General features: G+C 43.5%; 1 protein-coding gene across 2 annotated transcripts in view; it reads right to left on the reverse strand.

The window, feature by feature from the left end:
• Window positions 1-2,446: 2,446 nt before the first annotated feature.
• The window catches only part of SRGAP3 (SLIT-ROBO Rho GTPase activating protein 3), a 274,861-nt gene continuing 254,331 nt past the window's right edge, over window positions 2,447-22,976 (reverse strand). The window contains exons 19-22 of one of the 2 annotated variants that reach the window (XM_027864072.1): window positions 16,928-17,108; window positions 14,931-15,080; window positions 12,673-13,000; window positions 2,447-6,817 (exon numbers count right to left, since the gene is read on the reverse strand). In XM_027864072.1, the coding sequence (XP_027719873.1) occupies window positions 6,401-6,817; window positions 12,673-13,000; window positions 14,931-15,080; window positions 16,928-17,108 (1,076 nt within the window). In that variant the 3' untranslated portion in view covers window positions 2,447-6,400. The remainder of the gene's footprint in view (window positions 6,818-12,672; window positions 13,001-14,930; window positions 15,081-16,927; window positions 17,109-22,976) is intronic. The other variant, XM_027864073.1, reaches the window with a different exon arrangement.

Consider the following 22,976-nt stretch of genomic DNA (forward strand, 5'->3'; position numbering starts at 1 on the left):
ACACACACACACACACACACACACACAGAGGGATTTCTGATTATGTTTCCCCCTTCCCCCACACCGTGGGATTTGATTCATATTAGAAAACACCCATTCCAGGGTCTTCACTTCAGTCTTTCTAAACCACTTTGCATAGGTGGTTCCACCTATGCTTGGAATGCTCTACTTCGTCATTTCTTCTAGGAAATCCAACTCCCCTACTCCTTGGCTCAGTTCAAGAGCCCCTTCCCTCTAAAGGCTTTTCCTGATCCCCCCAAATTGTTAGTGTCCCTAAAATAACGTTCTTTTTTTGCATGTGTTTTGCATATTCACTTCCTAGTGATCCCCTGGTAGAGTGAGTGCTCTGACTTTTGTCTTTGTTTCTCTAGCACTTACCATACTGCCTGATACGTGGCAGGCCATTAATAAATGTTGGTCAATTAAGCAAGATTAAGCAACGCTACTCAAGGCCAAAGCCAGGGACAGCAAAAGCATCTCCCACCCTCTCCTTCCAGCCCCTCCACTTCCCCTAGGAAGCAAAGCACTGTGGGTGAGGACAGCATCACCTCCAGGCAGCCCACCACCCCAAGCAAATGCCTGTTTGGGCAATTGCACAAAGCATCAGCAGTCAGTTTGAGAAAGTTATGCTGTTTTATTTCACAGGACAGCTCCACGTCAAACCAGCGGCTTGGTCTACAGGGCACCATCAGTGTGTGGGAGGGACAGAGGATGCAAACAGACAGTCTAAATGAAGGACATTTGGTTGTACCATACAGAAACAATATCCAGAGGAACAATGATGATCATCAAAGTGGGGAGGGGAGGGCACAGTTTCCCCGGGTTGCTTAGATTGGTTTGTATACAGTGAGATTGAGGTGGGGGTGGGAATAGGCAAAGGGGATAAAGGGGAAGACAAGAAATGCCAGCCACTGGAAAGTGATCAGAATTGTCTCTACTGCCAAACCGTGTAAACTGTCACACTGCTAGGAGATAATAGAGTTCAAAATGTACAAAAAATCTCTATCCAGGATATACTTTCTGTTTAGGAAAGGAAAAGTGCACTAATGTTCTGGTTACAGAGAACAGTCACATTGGAAGTGGCTGGCATGGGAGAGTTCCAAGGGAAAGAGGAATCAGCTGATGTGGGGTGGGGAGTTGGCAAAAGCTGCCAAGCCAGCACCAGAGAATGGGCTGCCTACTTCTGGAAAGAGCAACCTCTGGAAGCCTGGAAGAGGGGAGCCCAGCAAGTCCCACATGTTACAGGAATGCCACTCCTCCCTGGCCCCTGCCCTCAACCTGGGTGAAGTCTTGGCACAGCTGGGAATCCCAGTTGTCCTGAAGATGGAAAATTCCAAACAATCCAGGAGAAACAGATGTCTGAATTTGAACCCAGGCTTAAGATGTCTGAATTTGCTCTGCACAGCAGAAGTCAACTCATCAACAACCCCCTCCTCCTATTCCCTACTGTCTCTCCCTTCCGTCTCCCCCATCTACACCACCCTTTTTAGGTTTGGGGTCCTTCTGGACTGCTCAATGGTTAGTTGTGAGGCAACCAGAAGAAGCCTTGGCCTGACAGGCATGAACTTTTGACACTTAACAGCTGTGTAACTCCAGGCAACTCACCCCCCCCCCCCCAACCACCACCACCATTCTAAACAGAGGTCTCCTCATCTGCAAAAGAGAGAGAAAAATACTCGCAACATCTACCTCACAGGGTTGTTATGAGGGAAGCGCTTTATGAACCTTAAAGTGCTAAATAAATGAGTTATTATTATCATAGTTATTGTTGTTCCTTGTTGGGGAAAAGGTAAATAAGTGAAAAAATCAGGAAGCAAAAGACTTGGGGGAGGGGAGAGACTGTGACATTTGTCCTTGGGGTCTGTCCTTTGGCCAGGTTCTGCACTTTAAGTGCCAACATACCACCAAGTAGTAGGAAGGCCTCCACATTCGTGCTTAAAAGAATGAGAAAACCCAACAAGGCAACCCAACAAAACCAGTCAAGCAGCTGGTCCAAGTAGCTCAAATAGAAAAGTCCCAGTTATGGTCCTCTTGGAAGCCCGTGTTCCCCTTCAGGTTATGTACTATGAGAAGAAATGTTTTGTAGCTGTTTATCAAGCTGTCCCCTCACTTCCTATCAAAGAATCCAATATTTCAGAGTGGGAAGGGACCTCAGAGCCATGTAGGCCAACCTCAAGCTGAAGAAGAATTCCCTCCGTAATTTGTCCTACGATTACTCCAACGGTCTTTACTGAAAGATCTCCAAGGGAGTCTGGCATCCTATGGAGGTGGCCCATTCAACTTTGGGGTGACTCATTGTTCCAAGTTTTTGCTTTCAGGAAGTTTAAATTTGCTTTTTTTTTTTTTTTTTTTGCCATTTCTGACCAATGTTCCTAGTTCTGCTCTGTGAGGCAGAAACTCCACATGACCACCCTATGTGTCTTCCCCCTCTCCCTCCACCCCCCCCACTCCAAGTTTCTCTTCTCTAGGACGTTTATTCCCTAGTTCCTTCAGCATATCCACCTATGACAAGGACTCAAGGTCCTTCGCCATCTTGGTTGACCTTCTTTGAACACTTTCTACTTTATCATCTTATAAGCCATGACATCAGAAAAGTGGCTCATCTTTTTCCCCACCTCCTACTGCTCCATTTCTTGATTAAAAGGTCCCCTCCTCCCTTGGGAATTTAACCCAATGGTATGAAAGGAAAAAATCAGGCAGCATTCACTTCCCATGCTTAGGATTCATGCCAATCTTGTGTTCTGGGATTTTCTAAAGGCGCTTAAAGGTGAGAAAACATTCGCACTGAAAACAAGAAAAGGCAAGAATTTCATAGAGACCCACAGTTACTAAAGAGGAAAAGAAAAAAAAAAAAGAAGGGGTCAGGGTGGGAAGCAGGGTTTGATCTCAAGTCCCCGAGAAAGATTGGCAAATGACGGTCCTCTCTCCAGGACAGCATGGGAAACTGGACCAGAAATCATGTCTTTGGTCAGTTTTAAATGAGTGTCTCACTGGTTCATCTTTAGAACAGACTGAGCACCTGCCCCCCCAGAAAGACAAAAAGGCTTTGGCCTCAAGAGTTCAACTAAGGTGAAACAAACAGAACAAAAAAACTCCAGAAAGCCAGAGAACTAATTGAGATCATCACAGTTTTCAACAACGCTTAAGAACAAGTGTGTAAACACCACTTCCCCTTTTAAAATTGATTATACTGAGGACTATTAACTTATGATTACATTTCCCCCACACACACACTGTACAGTGAAAGATTAGGTTTGTGGCGGGGAGGGTTGTTTTGTTTTTATATTGATCTATCTACTAAGTGCAAAGATTTGGTCAGTGGCACTGGCTACCATTAACGTTTAGCCTTTTTTTATACAGTTTACATTTCAATAGTTACTTTTATAGCATTTCAACAAACACAACAATATCGATCAGACTAGAACAGGCAAGGGTCAGGAAGATACGAGTTGTGAGGCATGCATGGGTCCTGGCTGTTGAGAGAGAAAAGTGAGAGCAAAAAATCACGAGGAATTTGTCTTCTATTTGCTTCTGCCCAGCAGGTCAGCGTTCACCCTGGGGGCAATGTAGCTATGGTACCTCTACCCAGGTGGGAGGCCTTTCCTGAGTGAGAAAGTGTGAAATAATTCCATAGGAAGAAAATGGGGTGCTGAAAAGAAAATTACTAAGGTTTTATCTACACCAGAGCCCAAGATGACAGTAAATTCAATAGGGGGAAATATCATTGGCAAAATTTGGAGAAGGAAAAAAAAATCATCCCAGTTGATAGGTGGAATTTTTCATTTTGCAGATGGCTGTCTTGGTGGTATGGGATCATTCAGCCAAAATGGCAGAAGGACTAAATTCAGACTTGTGGCTCTTTGGCAGAAGGGAAGAAATCTTTAGTTCCTAGAAGATGATACAACAGGCTTGCAAATAAGTGACCAAAATGTACCAGTCTATATATCTTTTTTTTATAAATGGGCAAGTCTCTTATAGGAAGTTTTTAAAAAAGTGACCACCAGGGTACTTATTCCAGGGATTGTACAGTATAGTGGACAGAGCACTGCATTAGGAGGTAAGTGACCTAGGTTTTTAGCCCTGGCTCTGCTGCTTAGCAGCTGTGTGACCTCAGACAAGGTCACTTCTCTGCAACTCTGTTACCCAATCTCAAAAATGGCAATAATGGTTCAGCAGGGGATTGACTCAGGTGATCTTAGGTCTCTTTTATAATTAAGATTTCCAATTCACAGAACTAAGACTGGCCTCAGGCAAAATTGTGATGGATGTGAAATTTGTCTTTGGCTCCCCTTCCTACATATCCACTCTTCCCCTTTCTGCAGTCTTCAGAACCCTTTCCCTCTCCAGGTACCCAATATCCTCATGCACCCTGGCTCTTGCTATCAGACAGGAAAACATCCCATTCATTAACACTGAGACCTGAGGACTTAATATGACGTGCTTCATGTAGGGAGGGGATACTGTTATATTTTCCAAAGGGTGCAGGTACAATGCTTAAGCTAGAGGAATGAATCACTAATGGAAGAATTCCAGGGATTGATGTTCCTAGGAGGCCAGGGCAGAGGCAGAAGTTCCCTCTGATGTATCTAGTGAGCCCTGCGAGCAACAGATGATGTTACTGATACAAGATGACAACTGGCTCCTTGATAGGCTGGCAAGAAAATTTCACCACCATCTACCCCTCTAATACCAGCAGAAGGTTTTCAAGGGTTTGAGCAGAACTTCCCTTGCTCATCAGCACAGCTATGGAAGTAAATACGAAGTATCTGGTATAGGGAAGTAGGAGTGAAGGAAGAACCAGACAAGGTGAGCATTTGGTTTTCCTGGAGGGAAAGTGAAGATCGAAGAAGGAGGGCTCAGATTCAAACTGGGTTCACCTGTGCTCCAATACCCTGTGGCTTTTGGCACCTCCCTGGGGAAATGGATTCAAGAGACCAGGAGAGAAAAGAAAATGAACTAAAGAAACACAGAGGGTCCTGAACCCAGTCAGGAGAGAGAAGACTCGATCATCATACATTAAGAAATCATGCATCCCTGCTCCATCAGCGCATTTTCTCCTCCCCAAAGGGAGGAAACAGAAAGCAATTTCATTTGCATAAACTCCACCAGCTGTATTATACAGTACAAAAAGTGCAAACTCTTACCCCATCAGACTGGCTCCTGTCTGATCTGGTCAAATATGGCTCATGCGTTTCATGCAAGAGGAGGACCCCAACCCAAGTTAGACTCTCGGGAATGACTGTGCAACTTGAAATAAACCAATGAAAACCAAAGCCTCCTTGCCTGTTTAGTCCCAATTTGACACGGTGATAATTAGTAAAAAAGAGAAAAAGGCAAATTAAGGATTTCCCAAACAGTCTAAGTTAAACCACTATAGTTATACCTATCGGTTTATTACTACTGCTCTGTTGGGTCTGGAAGTATTCAACACCGCTGTATTCTCTTTTTTTTTCCTTTTTTTTTTTTTTAAACACACACAACACTGTGCTACGTTTCGGCTTAGGTACTTATAATCCCCTTTTCTACACACAAATACAACGGTTTGGTGGTCGGGGGTGGGGTGGGGTGGCAAGGTTCTTGTCGTCCATTTTTAGTATACCTTAATGGCAGACGGCTGACCCTCATCCCTCTTGTAGGTTACCAGGAGTTTTTCAAGGCTTGACATGAAGGGGCTCCCCAGTCACTGAGGAAAGCCTGTTTGCCAGTGGCGCTGCTGTCTCCATTCTGAGTAGACAGTTACAGAAGTCGCACCACAGTCTCTTGAGACGCCCACTTACACGGAAGGGAAATCTCCAAAGGTCAGAGCTCTATTGCTTCATGCACAGTTGCTGTGTGCCCCAAAAATCTCCCAGAGAAGCCCCACAAATCCAACCAAACCACTCCACGGGAGATGTTTAGTGGCACAGGTCTGAGGTAAATCTAATTTTCATAAAAAGGAACATGATACTTTGTACACTTGGTATGTGTGTTTACATATATAGTATATGTATATAGATGCATAAATATGTATATATATACACACCCACAGACACATACATACATATCTATATATATATAGAGAGAGAATAATTTCCAGTGACAATAAGCAGAATAAGCCTTTTTACACTTTGCTGAAATCTTATGAAAAGCTTCTGTTCAGATTACTTCAGTGTATGTACATATCCTATGCATATATACACACACTCTATGTCTATCCGTTTCTGCAAATAGATAAATACGGATGGCAACCAATACCACAAACTCAATGCTTCACACATCTTTCCTGGTTAAGTTGTCTTTGGACCACTTTTCTTCTCCGGATACCAAAAGACATCCCCACCCTGGGGTTTGCCCTGGAAAGAAGTGGCCGTCAATAGCAACAACTCGGGTTTCCTTCATTTGAGGCCCTGGGGTTCGGGCACTACATGGTCCCTGACTTATCAGAGGAGCTGTTGGGGAACATCTTTTCGGTGGGGGTCACCGCTGGGCTGCCCATCCCTGAGCTGCTGCTGCTGCTGGATCGGTGCTGGACGACGGGGCGGATGGGCCGCATGGGTGGAGGGCGGAGCTGGGCACCTGCCAGCCGAGCAGACAGCGCAGGTTTGAACGTCGTCATCATCTCTGTGGTGGAGCTGCTGCTGCGGCGCATGGCGGCATCTGGGTCTCGGATGACGATTGTGTGCAGGGGGCTGGCGGGTTCTGAGCTAATGGAGCCCAGAGGTGGGTTCTTCATGGGCTCTAGTGTGTCTAGGACCACATCTGGAGCCTGCTTGACTGTGTTTTGCCTTTCAAGCTCTCGAAGCTCATGGAGGGCCGTGCTCATGGTCTTCTCGATGTCCTACAGGGCGGAAAGAAAGCAAATCCATCAGTATCCTCAACTCTATGAAAGAGGCTAAAGGAATCCCAAGTTCTGCCATTGACCAAGCTATGTGGTCCTGGACAGGTGACCTAACCTCTCTGAGCCTCAGATTTTTTATATGTAAAAGAGGGAGAATAACCTTCCTCTTCCCCCTCCCCCCACTACCCTCCTTATAAGGCTGCTTTGGGGTCAAAGTGTTGTGAAAAGTTAAAAGATCTAGACAAACCTAAGAGATGATTCCTATTGTGAGGATACACTTTCTGAGAAACAAGTCCTCTTATCCAGGTCTACATCTTTGGTTCCTAGGGTCTCAGTCTAGAATCAACCTGGCTTGATGCATGGAACTCCTCTAAATCATAACTGGCAAGGGGTCTTCTAGCCTTGGTTTGAGCATCTCTAAGGTCCCTTCCAGCTTGGCATCTATGATCCTATGATCTCTGGGGACAGGGACCTTAATTCCTTAGCATGGCAGCACCTTTCCATTGTGGGACACTTTTAGTTGTCATCAGGTATATTGAGCTAAAATCTGCCTCTCTATAACTCCTAGTCCTGCCCTCTGGAACCACTCTAAACATGTCAACTCTTCACATGACAGATTAGTAATAGGGACTGACTGATCTGGACATTTCATCGGCATAGAGAACTCCCAGGAGAAGAAACTCCCTTTATCTACACAGGTCTGCATCTTCCCTGAAACTTGAGCATCCTAGAGAGTTGACCAGGGCACTGAGAGGATGTGTCCAAGCGACAACCCTTCACATATTCCTAGGTTTTCGTTTCCAATCTTGATTAAATAACTGTCGCTGGGACCTCAATTAAACATTTAACTTCCTGGAGCTTGGACTTCTCATACCAGAAGTACTCTCTGCCCTTGAAACCCCATCATCTATTTGAATGGTTCTTCTCAGAACCTTCATTCTAGGGAAAACTCTCAGGCCAGTCATGTCCTCATCCTTCTCTAGGCCCCACTCCTGACTATCTGGATTTTCTCCACCATGTCGATGCCCAGGTACCTCTGTCTCCCCTTACACTTCTTCTGTTCTCTTTTATGTATTATCTTCCCCCACTAGAATGTAAACTTCTAGAGGACAGGGTCTGTCTTTTTCTTTACATTTATATTTCTAGCACTTAGCACACTGTAAGTTTAACTTGTTTAAGCTTGTTTAACTGTTTACTAGATGTCCTCTGATAGCCCTTTCAGATCTGAGGCTATGTGATTCTCTGACTCTTAATAATCTTAGCTAGGAAATATTTTCAGTAAGTAAAGTTTGTTTTCAGTGGCAAAGTCTTCCATTCTCCTTTCTATATCCTGTTCCTTTTTTTTTTTTAACTTCATTCCTCCTCAACCGAATATCCAGATGCCATCTGTTGGCATTGTTTCCTCTGGCTGCCCACAATCACCATTGTGGGACACCAGGGCCTCCCCTCCCCACAAAGGGCTCCAACCTCCAAACCTTCCTCACCCAATTGTCTGAAACAAAACTTACCTGTCATGTCCCATGTTTTCAGGGCCTTGCTAGATGACTAGTGCTAATTTAACAAATTAACTGGAACTAAAATATTCATAGTTGACAAAGGCTAAATGTTATCCCTTCTTTAAAAAAAAATCTGCATTTTAATGAAAAACACATACCTTGGGAGAAATGTAGGTACCACATCCCTTCCTCCTCATCTCACATCACTCAGATGCCTTCTGCCTTTCTCCTCTTTTATCCTTGTCTCACATGAAGAGGTGGCCCTTGTCCACGCCAGAGCAAGCATTTCATCCTGTCTTTTCCAGATGATTGCCCCTCCCATCACCCCTACTCTCTCACTAATCTTCAATCTCTCCATGTCTACTGTATGTTTCCCTACCGCCTACAAACAAGCCTACATCTCTTCTATCCTCAAAAAACTCCCACTTGCTCCATTTATCCCCACTACATCCTTCTCGTTTTCCTTTGCTGAATCTTCATCCAGGTCATGCCCATTAACCATGGATATCCCCCAAGGTTCTGTCTTGGGCCCTCTTCCCCTCACCTCTATATTATTTTGCTTGGTGATTTTGTCAGCTCTCACGGATTCAATTATCATCTCTATGCTGATGGTTCTCAGATCTATTTACCTAGCCTTGATCTCTCTCCTAACCTCTAGTCTTGTATCTCCAACTGTCCACTAGACATTTTGAGCTGGATGTCCTGCAGACACCTTAAACTCAACACGTTCAGAGCTAAACTCATTTTCTTTCCCCCCAAATCTCCCCACTTCCTAATTTCCCTACTTCTGTCCTCTCAGTCACCCAGGCTCCCAACGTTGGAGTCACCCTTGACTCCTCACTCTCTCTCACCCCTCAAATCCAATCTGTTGACCAGTCCTGCTGATTCTACCTTTATCACATCTCCTGTGTGCATCCCCTTCTCTCCTCTGGCACCCCCACCAACCTGGTGTGGACCCTCATTACCTCACACCTGGACTACTGGAAATACCCTTCTGGTGGGTCTGCCTGCCTAATCTCTCCTGACCCTCAGCTGTTAAACTGATCTTCCTAAAGCACAAGTCTGACTTTAATCAGTCCCTGCCCCCTACTCAATACACTGCAGTGGTTCCCTATTGCCTTTAGGATCAAATATAAGATTCTTGATTTAAAGCTCTTCATAACCTGGCCCCTTCCTACCTTTCCAGTCTTCATATCCATTGCTTTCCACCATGTATTCTTTACTCCAGTGGCACTGGCTTCTTTTCTATTTCACAAACAAGATCCTCCATTTCTTGGCTTCTGGCATTTCCACTGGCCATCCCCCATGCATGGAATGCTCTCCCTTCTTATCCCCAGCTCCTGGCTGCCTGGATTTCCTTCAGGTCTCAGCTAAAATCCTATCTTCTACAAGAAGCCCTCACCTTAATTCTAGAGCATTCCCTCTGTTGATTTTTCTAATCTGTCCTATGTATATCATGTTTGTACATAGTTATTCACATGCTACTCCACCATTAGACTGTGAGCTCCTTGAGGGCAGGGACTGTCTTTTGCCTTTCTTTGCAACCCTGATGCCTAGCACAGTGTCTGGATTATAGCAGGTTCTTAATAAATGCTTACTGACTGACTCAGGAGACAGCCGTTTAGGACAGTCATGCTCCTGTCTGATTTTCAGTTTATCTATGATAAATCTTGCTTTCAACATTTTTTTTTACCTCATTATACATTCTGTTTAATTAATTCATCTGTTGATACCACTGCTTCCTTTGCTTATTCTAGCCTAGTAGGCTGGCTGAAAGATAAAACTTAAAAAACAAAAACAAAAACAAAACCATTTCATTACTTCCCTCACTTTCCCCCAAGGAAGGTGTGAGCCAGAAAGACAGAAAGCTTAAGAGAAAGAGCAGCTTGGCTGAAGCTTGTGCCATGCATTGGTCTCAGAGGTGATGCCGTCTTTTCCCAGCATGAGGGTGCACAAAGGAGATAGGGAGAGGAATAAAATAGATGGATAAGCCAACAGCTCTCCGTATCCTACAGCGGGACTTTACGTCAGAGCTTCATTATTTAGTCTGAAGTGTTTCAAGTTCTCAGAATATCAGCTATGGTTACTACAGTCAAATAGAAATGGAAAAGTCTATTCCAAAACCAAGTCAATGGTAAGGTTTGTTATTTTTTTTACAATAAGGAGAAATTATCTATTATTCTAGACCGTTCATGCCTTGGCTTCCCTTCACAATTACACACTCATTAAGAAATGACCATAGCCCCCCTCCCATCCCCCACTAATTTATCAATTCACAAAAACTGGGGGAGGGGGGCAGATTTTGCCTCCTAGGCATACGCTTTCCCTTTTCCCCATAATTCAGAGAGGAATCAAATTGAAACTTGAACTTTTTTCTTTCATACTGCAGGATAAGGCTAATGATTCCCTAGACAACAGAGTGCCATGCTACAACAAAGCTTACATAGACTGATATCTAGTTCTTGGGTCAAGCTGTGGTTTCTGAGTACATGCTCTGTCAGCGCCTGGCCATGGGAACTTGGACAAGTGATATCCTCTCTCTTCTGAGTCTCAGTTTTCTCATTTGTAAAATGGGAGGACTAGTTGAAAATCTTGAAAGTCTTGCTCAGCTCTAACATTCCACAGGTCTATGAAATTCTTTGAGTCTCTAATAATAAGAGCTATTTATATATCTAATAATAATAATAAATATATATCTAATAAAAAAGCACTTTGAAGATTGAAAAGCATACTATCTTCTTTGAGTCTCACAATGACCTGTGAGGAAGGGATTACCAACTGTTTGATTGCTTTGGGGACAGACCTATTATTTTTTCAGAGTAAGGAGCTTCTGGTATGGAGACTCCCTCCATGGATGCACTTCAGCTTCTAGGCTGCAACTGTTTCCAACCTGGGCCAGTTTAGCCCTCTTTAGGCAGCCTAAGTGTCATTTTTCTCCCTGCAACTTCATCTTGGAGAGTTGGGTGGGGGCACTAAGTGACTTGCCCATGACCATACTAAGTGTCAAAGGCAGGATTCAAACCCAGGTCTTTCTGATACCACGTCCAGTTCTCTATTATGCCACTTCCTCTTTCCTAAAGTGGGAAAAGAAATATGGTATATTGGAAAGAGTGCTGCATTTGAGCTTCATTCTTGGTTTTCCTATCAGGGTCACCTCACACATGTAACCTGCCCTCTCAGTCTCAGTTTCTCCCATCCATAAAGTGGGGAGAAAAATCCTTATACCGTCTACTTTGCAGGTTTGTTGCAAAGAGTGTGCTCAGTAAAGCTGAGCTACACGTTAAAGAAAAGAGAGTTTCTGAACAGCCTTCTAGACATTCCTCCCACACCATACTCCAGCTTGCAATAGGCTGATCTTCGTGCCTGGAATGCACTCACTCTTCCCTCTTCTCAGCCTCTTAGATGCCCTGGCTTCTGATAAATCTTCAAAGCTCAAAATCAGTATCACCTTCTACATGAAGCTTTTTCTGTTCTCCTACTCGTGAATGCTTTCCCCTAAAATTACGTTGTATAGATTTTGTATGTATTTTATAAATACACTTATACATGTGTCTGTGTTATCTCCCCCGACAGAATGTAAGACCTCTGAAGGCATCCAAGATTTCATTTTTGTATTTGCATCCCTATACCTTACCATGGTGCCTGGCACATAATAGGTGTTTAATAAAATACTTGTTGAGCAATCATTAATTTCCCTCGCTAGGAATCTACATGAATCTTTACGAATACTTATTTTTAAATATATCAGCCCACAAACATTTTCAACCAGCAAATGATAAACTAGCAATTAGTTTAGAGGCAACTGGTGGCACAGTGGGTAGAAGTCTGAGCCTGGAGTCAGGAAGACCAGAGTTCAAATCCTGCCTTAGATATTGACTAGTTGTTTGACCTTGCACACTGAACCTCTCTCAGCTTCAGTTTCCTCATCTGCAAAATGGGGATAATGATAGAATGTACCTCCCAGGGTTGCTGTGAGGATCAAATAAGAGAACATATATAAAGTGCTTTGCAAATCTCAAAGTGCTATATAAATGCCAGCTATTATCATTATTATCAGCAAGAGCTACAGTGTCAATAGTTGAGAAGGACTCCATTGGATACTCTTTCCAGAGGACATTTGTATTTTTAATAGAAATCATCAATGCCTTAACCCAGGAGAGTGGACATTGGGGGTTTTACTCAAGGGAGTGAATGAACAAATCAGGGAAGCCACATTCGTGACTCGTGGCCCAGCAGAAGCCAATTCTTGTTCTAGATGAGGGTGCAAAGGGGCATTGGCCAAAGGGCCCTACTTTTTCCCTCCCCCTATTGCCCTTCTAGGGGGACCACGCTCCGTCAGCCCTGCCGCTATCTCCTTACTTCTGCCAGGGCCTCAGCCTCCAAAGATTTGTGGTCTCCGAGGCTGCTGTGCCGCGTGGAGCCGCAGGTTGACCTCAGCGGGTGCCCATCGGAAAGGACCTTCTTGTCCGGGTAGTTGATGCTGCCAGCACTTCCGAATGTTGCCATCCTCCGCTTCTCTGGGCTCTCGATCCTGCCTCGGTTGAGGGGAATTTTGTGGGGGCTGCTGGGGCAGGCAGCTGCTCGAGGTGGGGTGTCTATCCCTGGACCCAGGCCCCGAGGTGGGCTGTGTGTATCACCCCCACTCCGGCGACGGGGGATGGCAGCCCCATCTGATCTCAACCGTACTCTGCAAAGGAGCCATGGGGCAGGGGGTCATGGGGAGACAACTTTCAAACATCTCAGCTAACCCATGGGAATTTTACATGAGCTTTAAGTGAGCATAATAAAACCTCATTAACTCAAATTTTTCATAATTTGAGCAAACATCAGCCTAGTTTTCCTTTGTACTATTTGTTAAAAAAAAGGGGGGGGGGTTGCTAAGTGGACAAACAGTATTGTTTGTTTTATAAAAAGGGGAATGTTTAACCTACTTCCAAGAATAATCTGTTTTCAAAAATTTAGCTAACAATCTGCAGACAATTAATGGGTTAATAATAATTTTTTTCCCTAGTCATTAAAGCAGTATCAGCAGGACCTCGATTTGCTGATGCTTTATTGGCAGCTAGAGTTATGACCACATGCTTTACCTAAGCAAAACTCCATCTCTACAAAAGGTGCTCTGTAATTCTGACTTTGGAATAAATGTAGATATATGTGCCTTCTCCCAAGAAATCTGCATCAGTGAGATCTGACTGGACCAGAAACATACCCTCCAGAAGAATATTTTTGCTAGCTTGTAGTCCCCCAAAAATGGACCCAGAGACAAAATGAGGTATCATTCACCTTGGACAAATGGCCATTTATGTACCAGGCTGTTGTCAGAGCACAGGATGTTCATGTAAACTGGACGTTGTGTCAAGATCCCTGTGAAAAATCTGAGCGGTGCTCATGGAGGACTCATTAAACATTGGCCAGAAGGCACAGACACTGGAGGAGGGGTGGGATGGCTGTCTATTTATGATTTTGGTGTAGGGATGGTTCCAAGGGCAGGAAACAAGCTGACTGAGAAAAAGAAGCCCATCACTTAGCCCCTTCCTCAGGCATTTTAGGAGTTCTGCATTATATTTCAGTGGCATACTGGACTATAGCCTCCTACGGCAGAAAGGTCACTGAGCTTAGGCAGACTTGGGTTCTAGTGGTCATATTATTGACCTGTTGCGTGATCCTTGGCAAATCACCAGAGGAGGATAATCCTTGTCTGCCTTGTACCTTGTGAGTATCAGATTGGATAATGGATGTGAAAGTACTCTGCAAATGTAAGCTACTGCATTTGGTGAAGGTCACAAAAAGACTTTGAAGAGGCTGTTTAGGCAGGGAGGGCAGGCTGGAAGGGGAGGGGGATGCTGTTTGAGTGTTTTGAGAAAGAAGGTTGCGTAACAGGGGACTGAGTGTTAGATATGGTCAGGAATTCTTTAGTCCTCAGGGTCATTAGTTAAAGCTAAGCAATGCCTGTGGGTGTCCCCCAGCAGGCCTGAGGCACAGGCAGAGAAGAAGGAAGAAAGGGTGAAGGAAGGAAAGAAGAAGAGGAAAGGAGAGAGGAGCTGATGGTGGGAAGGAAAAAGAGCGAGGTAGGAAGAGAGAAATGGGAAAAGAGGAGAGAGAGAAAGAGATATAGAAGAGAAAGACAGAGAGTAAGAAAGAGAGGAAAGGAAGGAAAGGGAAGGGAGGGGAGGGGAGAGAAAGACAGACAGAGATAGAGAGGAGAGAAGAGGGAAGGAGAGGAAGACAGAGAGAGAGAGAGAGAAGGGGGGAGAGGAGAAGAGAAGAGGAGGAGAAGAAGGAGGACAGAAGAGGACAGAAGAGCAGAGGGAGAAAGAGAGAGAGAGAGAGATACAAGAGTAAGAAAGTAAGAAAGAGAGAAGGGAGGAGACAGATATGAAGGAGCTATATGATGGATCTGAATCCAGGTCCCAGGCTGCCAACTTGTTTAACTCCTTCCCCACTCCCCACCCGATTAGTTTTATGCCAGGTGTTTCCTGCACCAACTTTAGCTAAACACAGGCGGTACCCATTCAATCTAGCTTTGCCCAGCACCGAACTTGTGCTCACCTGCTAACTCTTCCCTCCCTCAAGCGCAAGAAGTCACGAGATATAGCAAAACAAGAGCCCGTCCCTACCGGCCCATCGCTCCCCCAAATCCATAGTCAGTGATGTGCTCTGTGGGGGACTGGAGGTCGTTCTTGGAAGAGGCCTTGTCATCCAACAGGGGCCCGCTGCTGGCTTCACTATCAGCCTTCTGGCTCAGGCTGTCCGAGAATGCATCGTCCCTGGGGACACCAATGGACATGAGTCAAGGATGGGAGCTGCCTCCCAGACTAACAGCAATGAATAGGAAAGGTAGATGTAGCTGCCCCAAGACATCCCTGAGTCCCACTTATCCAGAACTTGCTCCCCCACCTGAGGGAAATCAGATCTCATTCTTGCCTACCGTTGGACCTGAGCTAGTTCAGGTATCTGCCAACTCTCTTATTCTTTGCTTTGGCCATCAACGACGCCTTTAGCAGTTTCCCTTCAAATAAAAGAACTCCACCAGACTTTTGTATCTCCATATTTGGGCCTTTTCTTCCTCACACCCTGAAGAGCTAGACCCCAGCCAGATCAAGGAATTATGGCAAGGGGAGACAGAGGATAGGACTGAGCGGACTTTTAAAGGCAGGATGCTGCCTGGTGAGCTGGGTAGTCATATAGGATACGGCTTGTGGCCTAGAATATTGAAGGGAAGAAGCTGGAAGCCCGCATTCTCTATCTATCCACCCAGGGCCTGTCCTTGTATTATATTCATTTGTATATTAATCTTATTTCTTATCACCCTTGCATTAAATGATAAATTTCTTGAAGTCAAGGACTATACTATTTTTCATCTTTATGTCTCCAGTGCCTAATATCATGCCTTAAATGCTGGCACAGTAGATAGAGTTCAGGACCCATAGTCAGGAAGAGTTCAAAGCCTCCCTTAGACATACTCAGCACATACTTAGTTGTGTGATTCTGAGGAAATCATTTAACCTCTATTTGTCTCATTGTCTTTATCTGTAAAATGAGGATAATAATAGCACCTACTTTCCAGGTTTGTTGTGAGAATAAGATGAGATTAATATTTGAAAAGTACTTTGTAAGTCTTAAAATGATATACAAATGCCAGGTATTATTATTATCACTATCATTATTTATTATTATTATTACTTAATAAGTGCTTACTGAATTTCATTAACTGAACGATTCAGGAGGCAAAGTATAGCATCAATGTTCCTCCTATCCCCTTTCAATAATCTCTCTTTTTCATCATCTCCCAAGCATCTGGGGCCCTCACAGTGCTTGCTAGCTACCCAGAAAACACCACTACAGAGGACCTGTACCATTCACTACCCCCATCAAAACTTACCTGTTCTGGGTCTTGTCCCTTCAGTCCTTACTGAGAGGGAGACTGAGAAATTAATTTTACTTAAGGCATTAATGGCTGACAATGGCTTCATGTGGCCCCTTTCCATTCCCCTTACATTCAGACAGGGTCCCCCAGATTCCTGAACTGTGAGCATTGGGAACATGAATGATGTGTGACTGGACCAGGCAAGACACATTTCTCAGGACTTTTGTCATTCTTTAAATTACAACAAATAAGTATTAAATGCCTGGAATATCTATGTTCAAATGCAATGAGCCTATTATTTATAGGGCATATGCCAGGGACAGGATAAAAAGATAAAAAGGAACAGTTGACACCCTTTTCCTGCCCAGCTGGAGACAGAGAGAACATGAACTTTCCATGCACGTGAGTGACAATATGAATATGGGTAAAGACTGGCCTTGGTGGAGTCAAGGATGGACTGAAGTATGGAACCAAGGACATTAATCATTGTGTCCGTACACCTAGAAGAGAGTTGTTTGCATATTTGTGAAGTATATCAATGTTAAAGGAGAAGATATCCCAGTCCTTGGAAGTAGATAAATGTGCTAAGTGAACTAATTCAATCAGGGGTAAGCTGAGGATGGAACCCTGGAAATCAAAAACTTGGGACATTCCAGCAAGAATCAGACTAATGCAGGATAAGGAGGAAAGGATGACCTCAGTCCTGTCTCACGTGGACCAGGTCAGGCAGTCCCCAAGCCTACTCACATGTCTTGCACAACGATGTACTGATGGGGGATGAGTCCATCCACTCCATTGTGCCGGCCTTCCCACCAGTCTTCGGAGGCCCGGTGGTACAGGAGGAGTGAGGCCCCCTTCTTAAAAGACAGCTCTCGGGGGGACCGTCCCACATAGTCAAACTTGGCAATAGCTTCGATCTGCTCCACTTCTGAAAAGGGCAAGAAGAAGCAAGTATGTGAATGGAAGTCATCTGTGGCCTAAGGAGAGGTGGGATTGGGGGCTTCCAGCTTCTTAAGAAACAGATAGGCAGAGCAGCATAGACCTGGATTAGGAATTAAGATATCTGGTTTCTGTATCAGCTCTGGTAAGTCCTGTGTGACTCTGGACAAGTAATCCAGACTCCCTAGGTTTTAGACCCTCAATCTATAAAATGGTAATCAATGCTAAGTAATTCTAAGTAACTCAAGCGATTCTGTCTCAAGACTTTCTCCTCTCCAGTCCATCCTCCACAAACCTGCCAAAGTGATTTTTCTAAAGCACAGCACCAATCGTGTCACTCCCCTGCTCAGTGGACTCCAGTGGCTCCCCGTTGCCTTGAAAATCAGATACCAGCACTTCCATTTCATTTGTCTAGCCCTTTTACGACCTGACTTCCAGCCTTGTAACTCATTTCTCCCCTTCACCCAAATCTCTGGTGCTGGGTCCAGTCAGGCCAGCCTTCTTACTCTTTCTCATACATGATACTTCTGTCTTCCACTCCCCTTTGCACCGGTCATCCCTTGATCCTGGGGTATATTTACTCCCCATTTCCATCCTTGGAATTCCTTCTTTCCTTCAAAATATCGCTCAAGACTTACCTTCCACAGGAAGCTTTTCCCTTATTCTTCCCCAGCCCTGCCCTGTCCACAGCTGCTAAGGCTTTTTCCCATAATATTACCATATCATTTCATAGATTTAAATGTGTGCGTGTAGTTCTCCTCCCCCTTTAGAACATCAGCTCCTTGAAGGCAGAAGCAATTTCCTATTTGTCTTGATTGCTCTGAACCTACAATACAGCAAGTGCTTAAGAAATGGTTGCTGGTCACTCAATTGGCCTCATTTAGGGTTAACTCTGTGACCTTATTCCCTTATTCTCTACAATCTCCTATTATAGGATCATAGCCTTGGGGCTGAAGAAACCACAGAATCCAACCTTCCTCATTTTTAACAGATAAGGAAACTAAGGCAGACAGGGGTTAAGTGACTTGTCCAGGGTCACATGGCTAGTTAGTGTCTGAGGCAAGACTTGAACTCAGGTCTTCCTGATTCTAAGCCCAGTGCTTTTCCACTGTGCCACCTAGCTGTGTCTATTATTGACTGGCACATGTGTCTGGAAATTAGAAGCCACTGCATGCATTCTAAAGGCAATGGCCTGGTCTATTTTTTAGCAGCCTGTGATAGGGCTGACCTTGAGGGTCTCATCAGTTTAGAAATGCTATAAGGAACCTTAGCAATTACTCAAATAGATTATGAAACTGAGGACCAGAGTTTAGTGATTTAACAAGAGCTTGGATTTGAATTCAATCTCTCTAATTCCAAATCCAATGCTCATTTCTTTACATAGGGGATCTTAACCCAAGGTCTATGAACTTTAAATAGATAGATAGATAGATACCTATACTTCAATGTAATTGGTTTCTTTTGTAATCCCATATATTTTTATACATTTAGAAGCATTATTCTGAAAAGGGGTCCATAGGCTTCATCAGACTGATAAAAGTGCTCAAAATACACAGAAAGGTTAAGACCTGCTTTAGAGTGTGGCCCTGGGTTCAAATCCTCCTCTGACTGTATTACTTGTGTGAGTAAATGAGTTGGACAAGATCCTCAGTTTCCTCATCATTTTGCTTATGTGGGTTATATCTATTAATATTTACCACATTACAAATTAAAACACGATAAATTAGAGGTAATCACATACCCTGCCTCCCCCACTTTACTACTGGTTTTAGCATAGAGCCCTAGCAGTAGGTTCATTTAGTTGAAAGGTATGATTAGTTTTGTGACTTACTGAATTTTGCCATTGTTGTTATCCAGTTGTGTCCAATTCTCCATGACCCCATTTGGGGTTTTCTTGCAAAGATCCTAGAGCTGCTTGCCATTTCCTTCTACATCTCATTTTACAGATGAAGAAACTGAGGCAAACAAGGTTAAGTGACTTGTCCAAGGTCACACAGCTAATAAGTGTCTGAGGTCAGATTTGAACTCAGGAAGATGAGTCTTCCTGATTCCAAGGCCAGCACTCTATTCACTGTACCATTTAACTGCCCAAGAAATCTGGGAATCAAACCCCAGTCTCCCATGTGACAGGCAAGGATACTTATCACTATACTATCGAATATTGCCATATTGTTCTCCAAAATGTTTGCAGGATTATTTTTTATCAGCCAGAATATTTGATCAACCAGAAGTTCCCAGCCATGCTACCTAGCAGGGAGCTTGCTGCAAAGACAACGCCCTGGTTTTATATCATGCTTTTCCTCTAACAAGCTCACATCCATTTCTAAAGCACTTATTCTCATTCTTGTCACACTGCTCCTAGGAAGTAGGTCAGCTGAAATATTGAGATCTGTTAGGCATTGCACGTGCATGCACTTAGGGATTATTGAGAAAGATGGTCTTAGGGTGAGGGTAAAAAGCCTTTTCATGATGAGGACCACTGATTCAGGAGGCAAAGAAAACAATCTAGAGCCACACCCACCTTAAAAAAAAAAGATTTTAATTTGCAGAGAGAGAGAGAGAAGGGGAAGGGGAAGAGAGAGAGGAAAGGAGGTAGGGAAAAAAATAAGGGGTGGGGGAAGAGAGGGAGGAGGGAAGAAGAGACAGAAACAAAGAGAGGGAGAGGGAGAAGAGGGAGAGAGAAGGAGGAGGGAGGGAAAAAGAGAAAGAAAACACCAGTATTGAGAGGTAGAAGAATGGACACAGAGAGAAATGGTTTAGGTTCTGATAGGAGTTTAGCCACTCTCTGCTTGAGTTGTAGGAATAGAAATCAGCTATTTTCTGTTCTCTTGCATTTGTCATACTAGGTGACTTGGGCAAGTAGGGTCTTACTTTCCTCCTCTGTGAAATGGGAGGGTATTACTCAGTGATATCTAAGGTCGGGTCCAGCTATGAACCCATGGCTTTAAGAACCCTTCTATGTCCTCTAGGGCCCCTCAGCTGCTCTTGTCCTCCAAACTCTGCTTGGAGGGACAACCTCACAGCAACTCCCCAGGGCTAAATTATTCTTTGAGTGAGAACATCTGTGCAAACCTAGTATTACCTAGCATTAGTATTCAGAGAAATCCAGCTAAAGGGCTACATTTGTAGCAGGCCATGGATTCTCCAGTCTTCCTTATGGGATGGAAGTATCATAGACCTATTCTGAAGGCCAATTAGTCCAAACCCTTCACTTTACAGATGAGAAAACAGAGGCTTAGGAGACTTAACAACTTGCCCAAGGTCCCACAGATAATAAGCCACCAAGGCAGGATTTGAACCCACTTCCTCTGACTTCAGAGCCAAAAATATTTCCACTGTACCATGGTGTCTACTAAGAGGCTAGTCCTTACAGTGTCTACTGGTGATTACCTCTAATTTATCCTGTTTTAATTTGTAATATGGTAAATCTTAATAGATATAACCCACATAAGCAAAATGATGAGGAAACTGAGGATCTTGTCCAACTCATTTACTCACACAAGTAATACAGTCAGAGGAAGATTTGAACCCAGGGCCACACTCTAAAGCAGGTCTTAACCTTTCTGTGTATTTTGATATATTATATATATTATTATATATATATTATATATATTATATATGTATATAATATATATTATATATATATATATTCAGTCTGATGAAGCCTATGGAACCCTTTTCAGAATAATATTTCTAAATGTGTAAAATAAAATACATGGGATAACAAAAGAAACCAATTGTATTGAAGTACAGGTATCTATCTATCTATCTATCTATCTATCTATCTATCTATCTATCTATTTAAAGTTCATAGACCTTGGGTTAAGAGCCCCTATGTAAAGGAATGAGCATGAATTTGGAATTAGATTGAATTCAAATCCAAGCTCTTGTTAAATCACTAAACTCTGGTCCTCAGTTTCATAATCTATTTGAGTAATTGCTAAGGTTCCTTACAGCATTTCTAACCTGATGATCCTATAATCTCAACTCTGACATTTCATGATTCAAACAATAATGCATATTTTATAGCACTCCATGATTTACCAAGTGTATTTCTCACAATAACTTTATGAGGTTATTGTACAAATATTTTAACTGCATTTTTTTGGTAAGCTGTGATTTCATTGGAACAGAGACATCCTCAAGAGGAGGCTCTTTGTACCAATGCAGATGACATATGTTTGAGCAACATCTAGTCCTAGAGAGTTGCCTGAGGCACCAAGGGGTTAAGGGATTAGCTTAGGGTCACATAGCCAGTGTAAATCAGAGGTTGGATTTCATTAACTCATGCTGTCCTTTCTCCAAGGTGAGCCACCTAGCCACTGTTAGGCTGCCTCTATCCCATTTTACAAATGAGGAAACAGAGAATCTACCATTTTATTATTTGATCATGATGGGGAAAACCAACCTCAAAAGAATAGATTAAACCAGAGAAGCAGCAATGGACTCTCTGTGTTAATTGTGTACAACCTGCTATTACAAGCACTCATATGCAAATGAAGTATGCATATCAATTAGCAAAATGTCAGCCTTTCAGGAAAGGGACAGGCAATCTACAGGACTCTGCTTCTAAATAGAGCTCTGCAGGAAACACCATAGCGGAAATCAGCTTGATATTCAAAAGAGAACTTTACAAATTCCCCAAAGTCCCCATAGCAATAAGGAACATATTAGCAACCATTTCCATCTTTTCAGCTTGAGGTTCCATGCTTTGATATCTCTTTGTTTTCACAGATTTTCATCCAGTCAGTTAATATCTTCTCATCATTCTCTTGAGATAGTTACAACTGGAAGGGACAGAAGCTCCCCACTGTCCACAGGATACCATTTGAACTCCTTAGCTTGGTATTCAAAGCTCACCCATTTGGTCACTTAACCTCCCTGGGCCTCAGTTTCCTCATCTGTAAAATGAGGACATTAGACTAAATGACCTTTATGGTCCATTCCAACTCTACATCTACAGTTGTAAATTCTCAACCTTATCTCCCACAACTCTCCACATAAACTCTTTGCTTGAATCATGATCACTCACAATCCCCTCAACATTCCTCGGGCATTCCCATGTTTGTTTAAGGTGTTCCCCAGACCAGAAGGCCCTTTCCCCTGCTCTCCACTTGTCCAAACTCTGCTTGTGTTTCAGGGACCTGTTCAGGTCCTATCACTTCCCTGAGGTCGAGTAATCAAGGAGTCTCCATCCCAGGGGCTCTTAACCCTGTTTGTATGCTAGACATCCTAGGCAGAAGTCTGGGGAAGCCGACGGATCCCTCAGAATAATTTTTAAAAGCATAAAATAAAACACATGGGATTACCAAGGAACTCAATTATATTGAAATACATTTATCAAAATACATTCTTAAAAAATCCAAATTCACAGAATCCACATTAAGAACCCATGCTCTCAAGCAGAGGTGTCCAACACTCAGGCCCCCAGCCACAACACTCCTCAGTGCACAGAAACAAGGTTAAAATGTAATTGGGGAATATTTGAGAAGAAAATAAAAATGCAATAAAAACAGAACATTTCATTTTTAAACTAAGTCAAAATGCAGCCTGTAGGGATCATTATGTATGGTTTAGTGGCCCTTATTTCTATTTGATACCACTGTTCTAGAGTATTTTTCCAAGTCATGTGGTGCTAACCATATACTACAACATATACGTATAAATAAGGAGAGAGAGAGAGAGGAGAGAAGGAGAGAAGAGGAGAGAGGGAGAGGAAGGGAGAGGACAGGAGAGGAAAGGAGGAGGGAAGAAGAAAGAGAGAGAGAAGAAGAGAAGAGAAGAGAACAGAAGAGAAGAGAACAGAAGAGGAGAGGAGAGGAGAGAAGAGAAGAGGAGAGAGAGAGAGGAGAGGAGA

Source organism: Vombatus ursinus, unplaced genomic scaffold (genome assembly GCF_900497805.2).
Source record: "Vombatus ursinus unplaced genomic scaffold, bare-nosed wombat genome assembly UNPS02014773.1, whole genome shotgun sequence".
NCBI classification, from domain to species: domain Eukaryota; kingdom Metazoa; phylum Chordata; class Mammalia; order Diprotodontia; family Vombatidae; genus Vombatus; species Vombatus ursinus.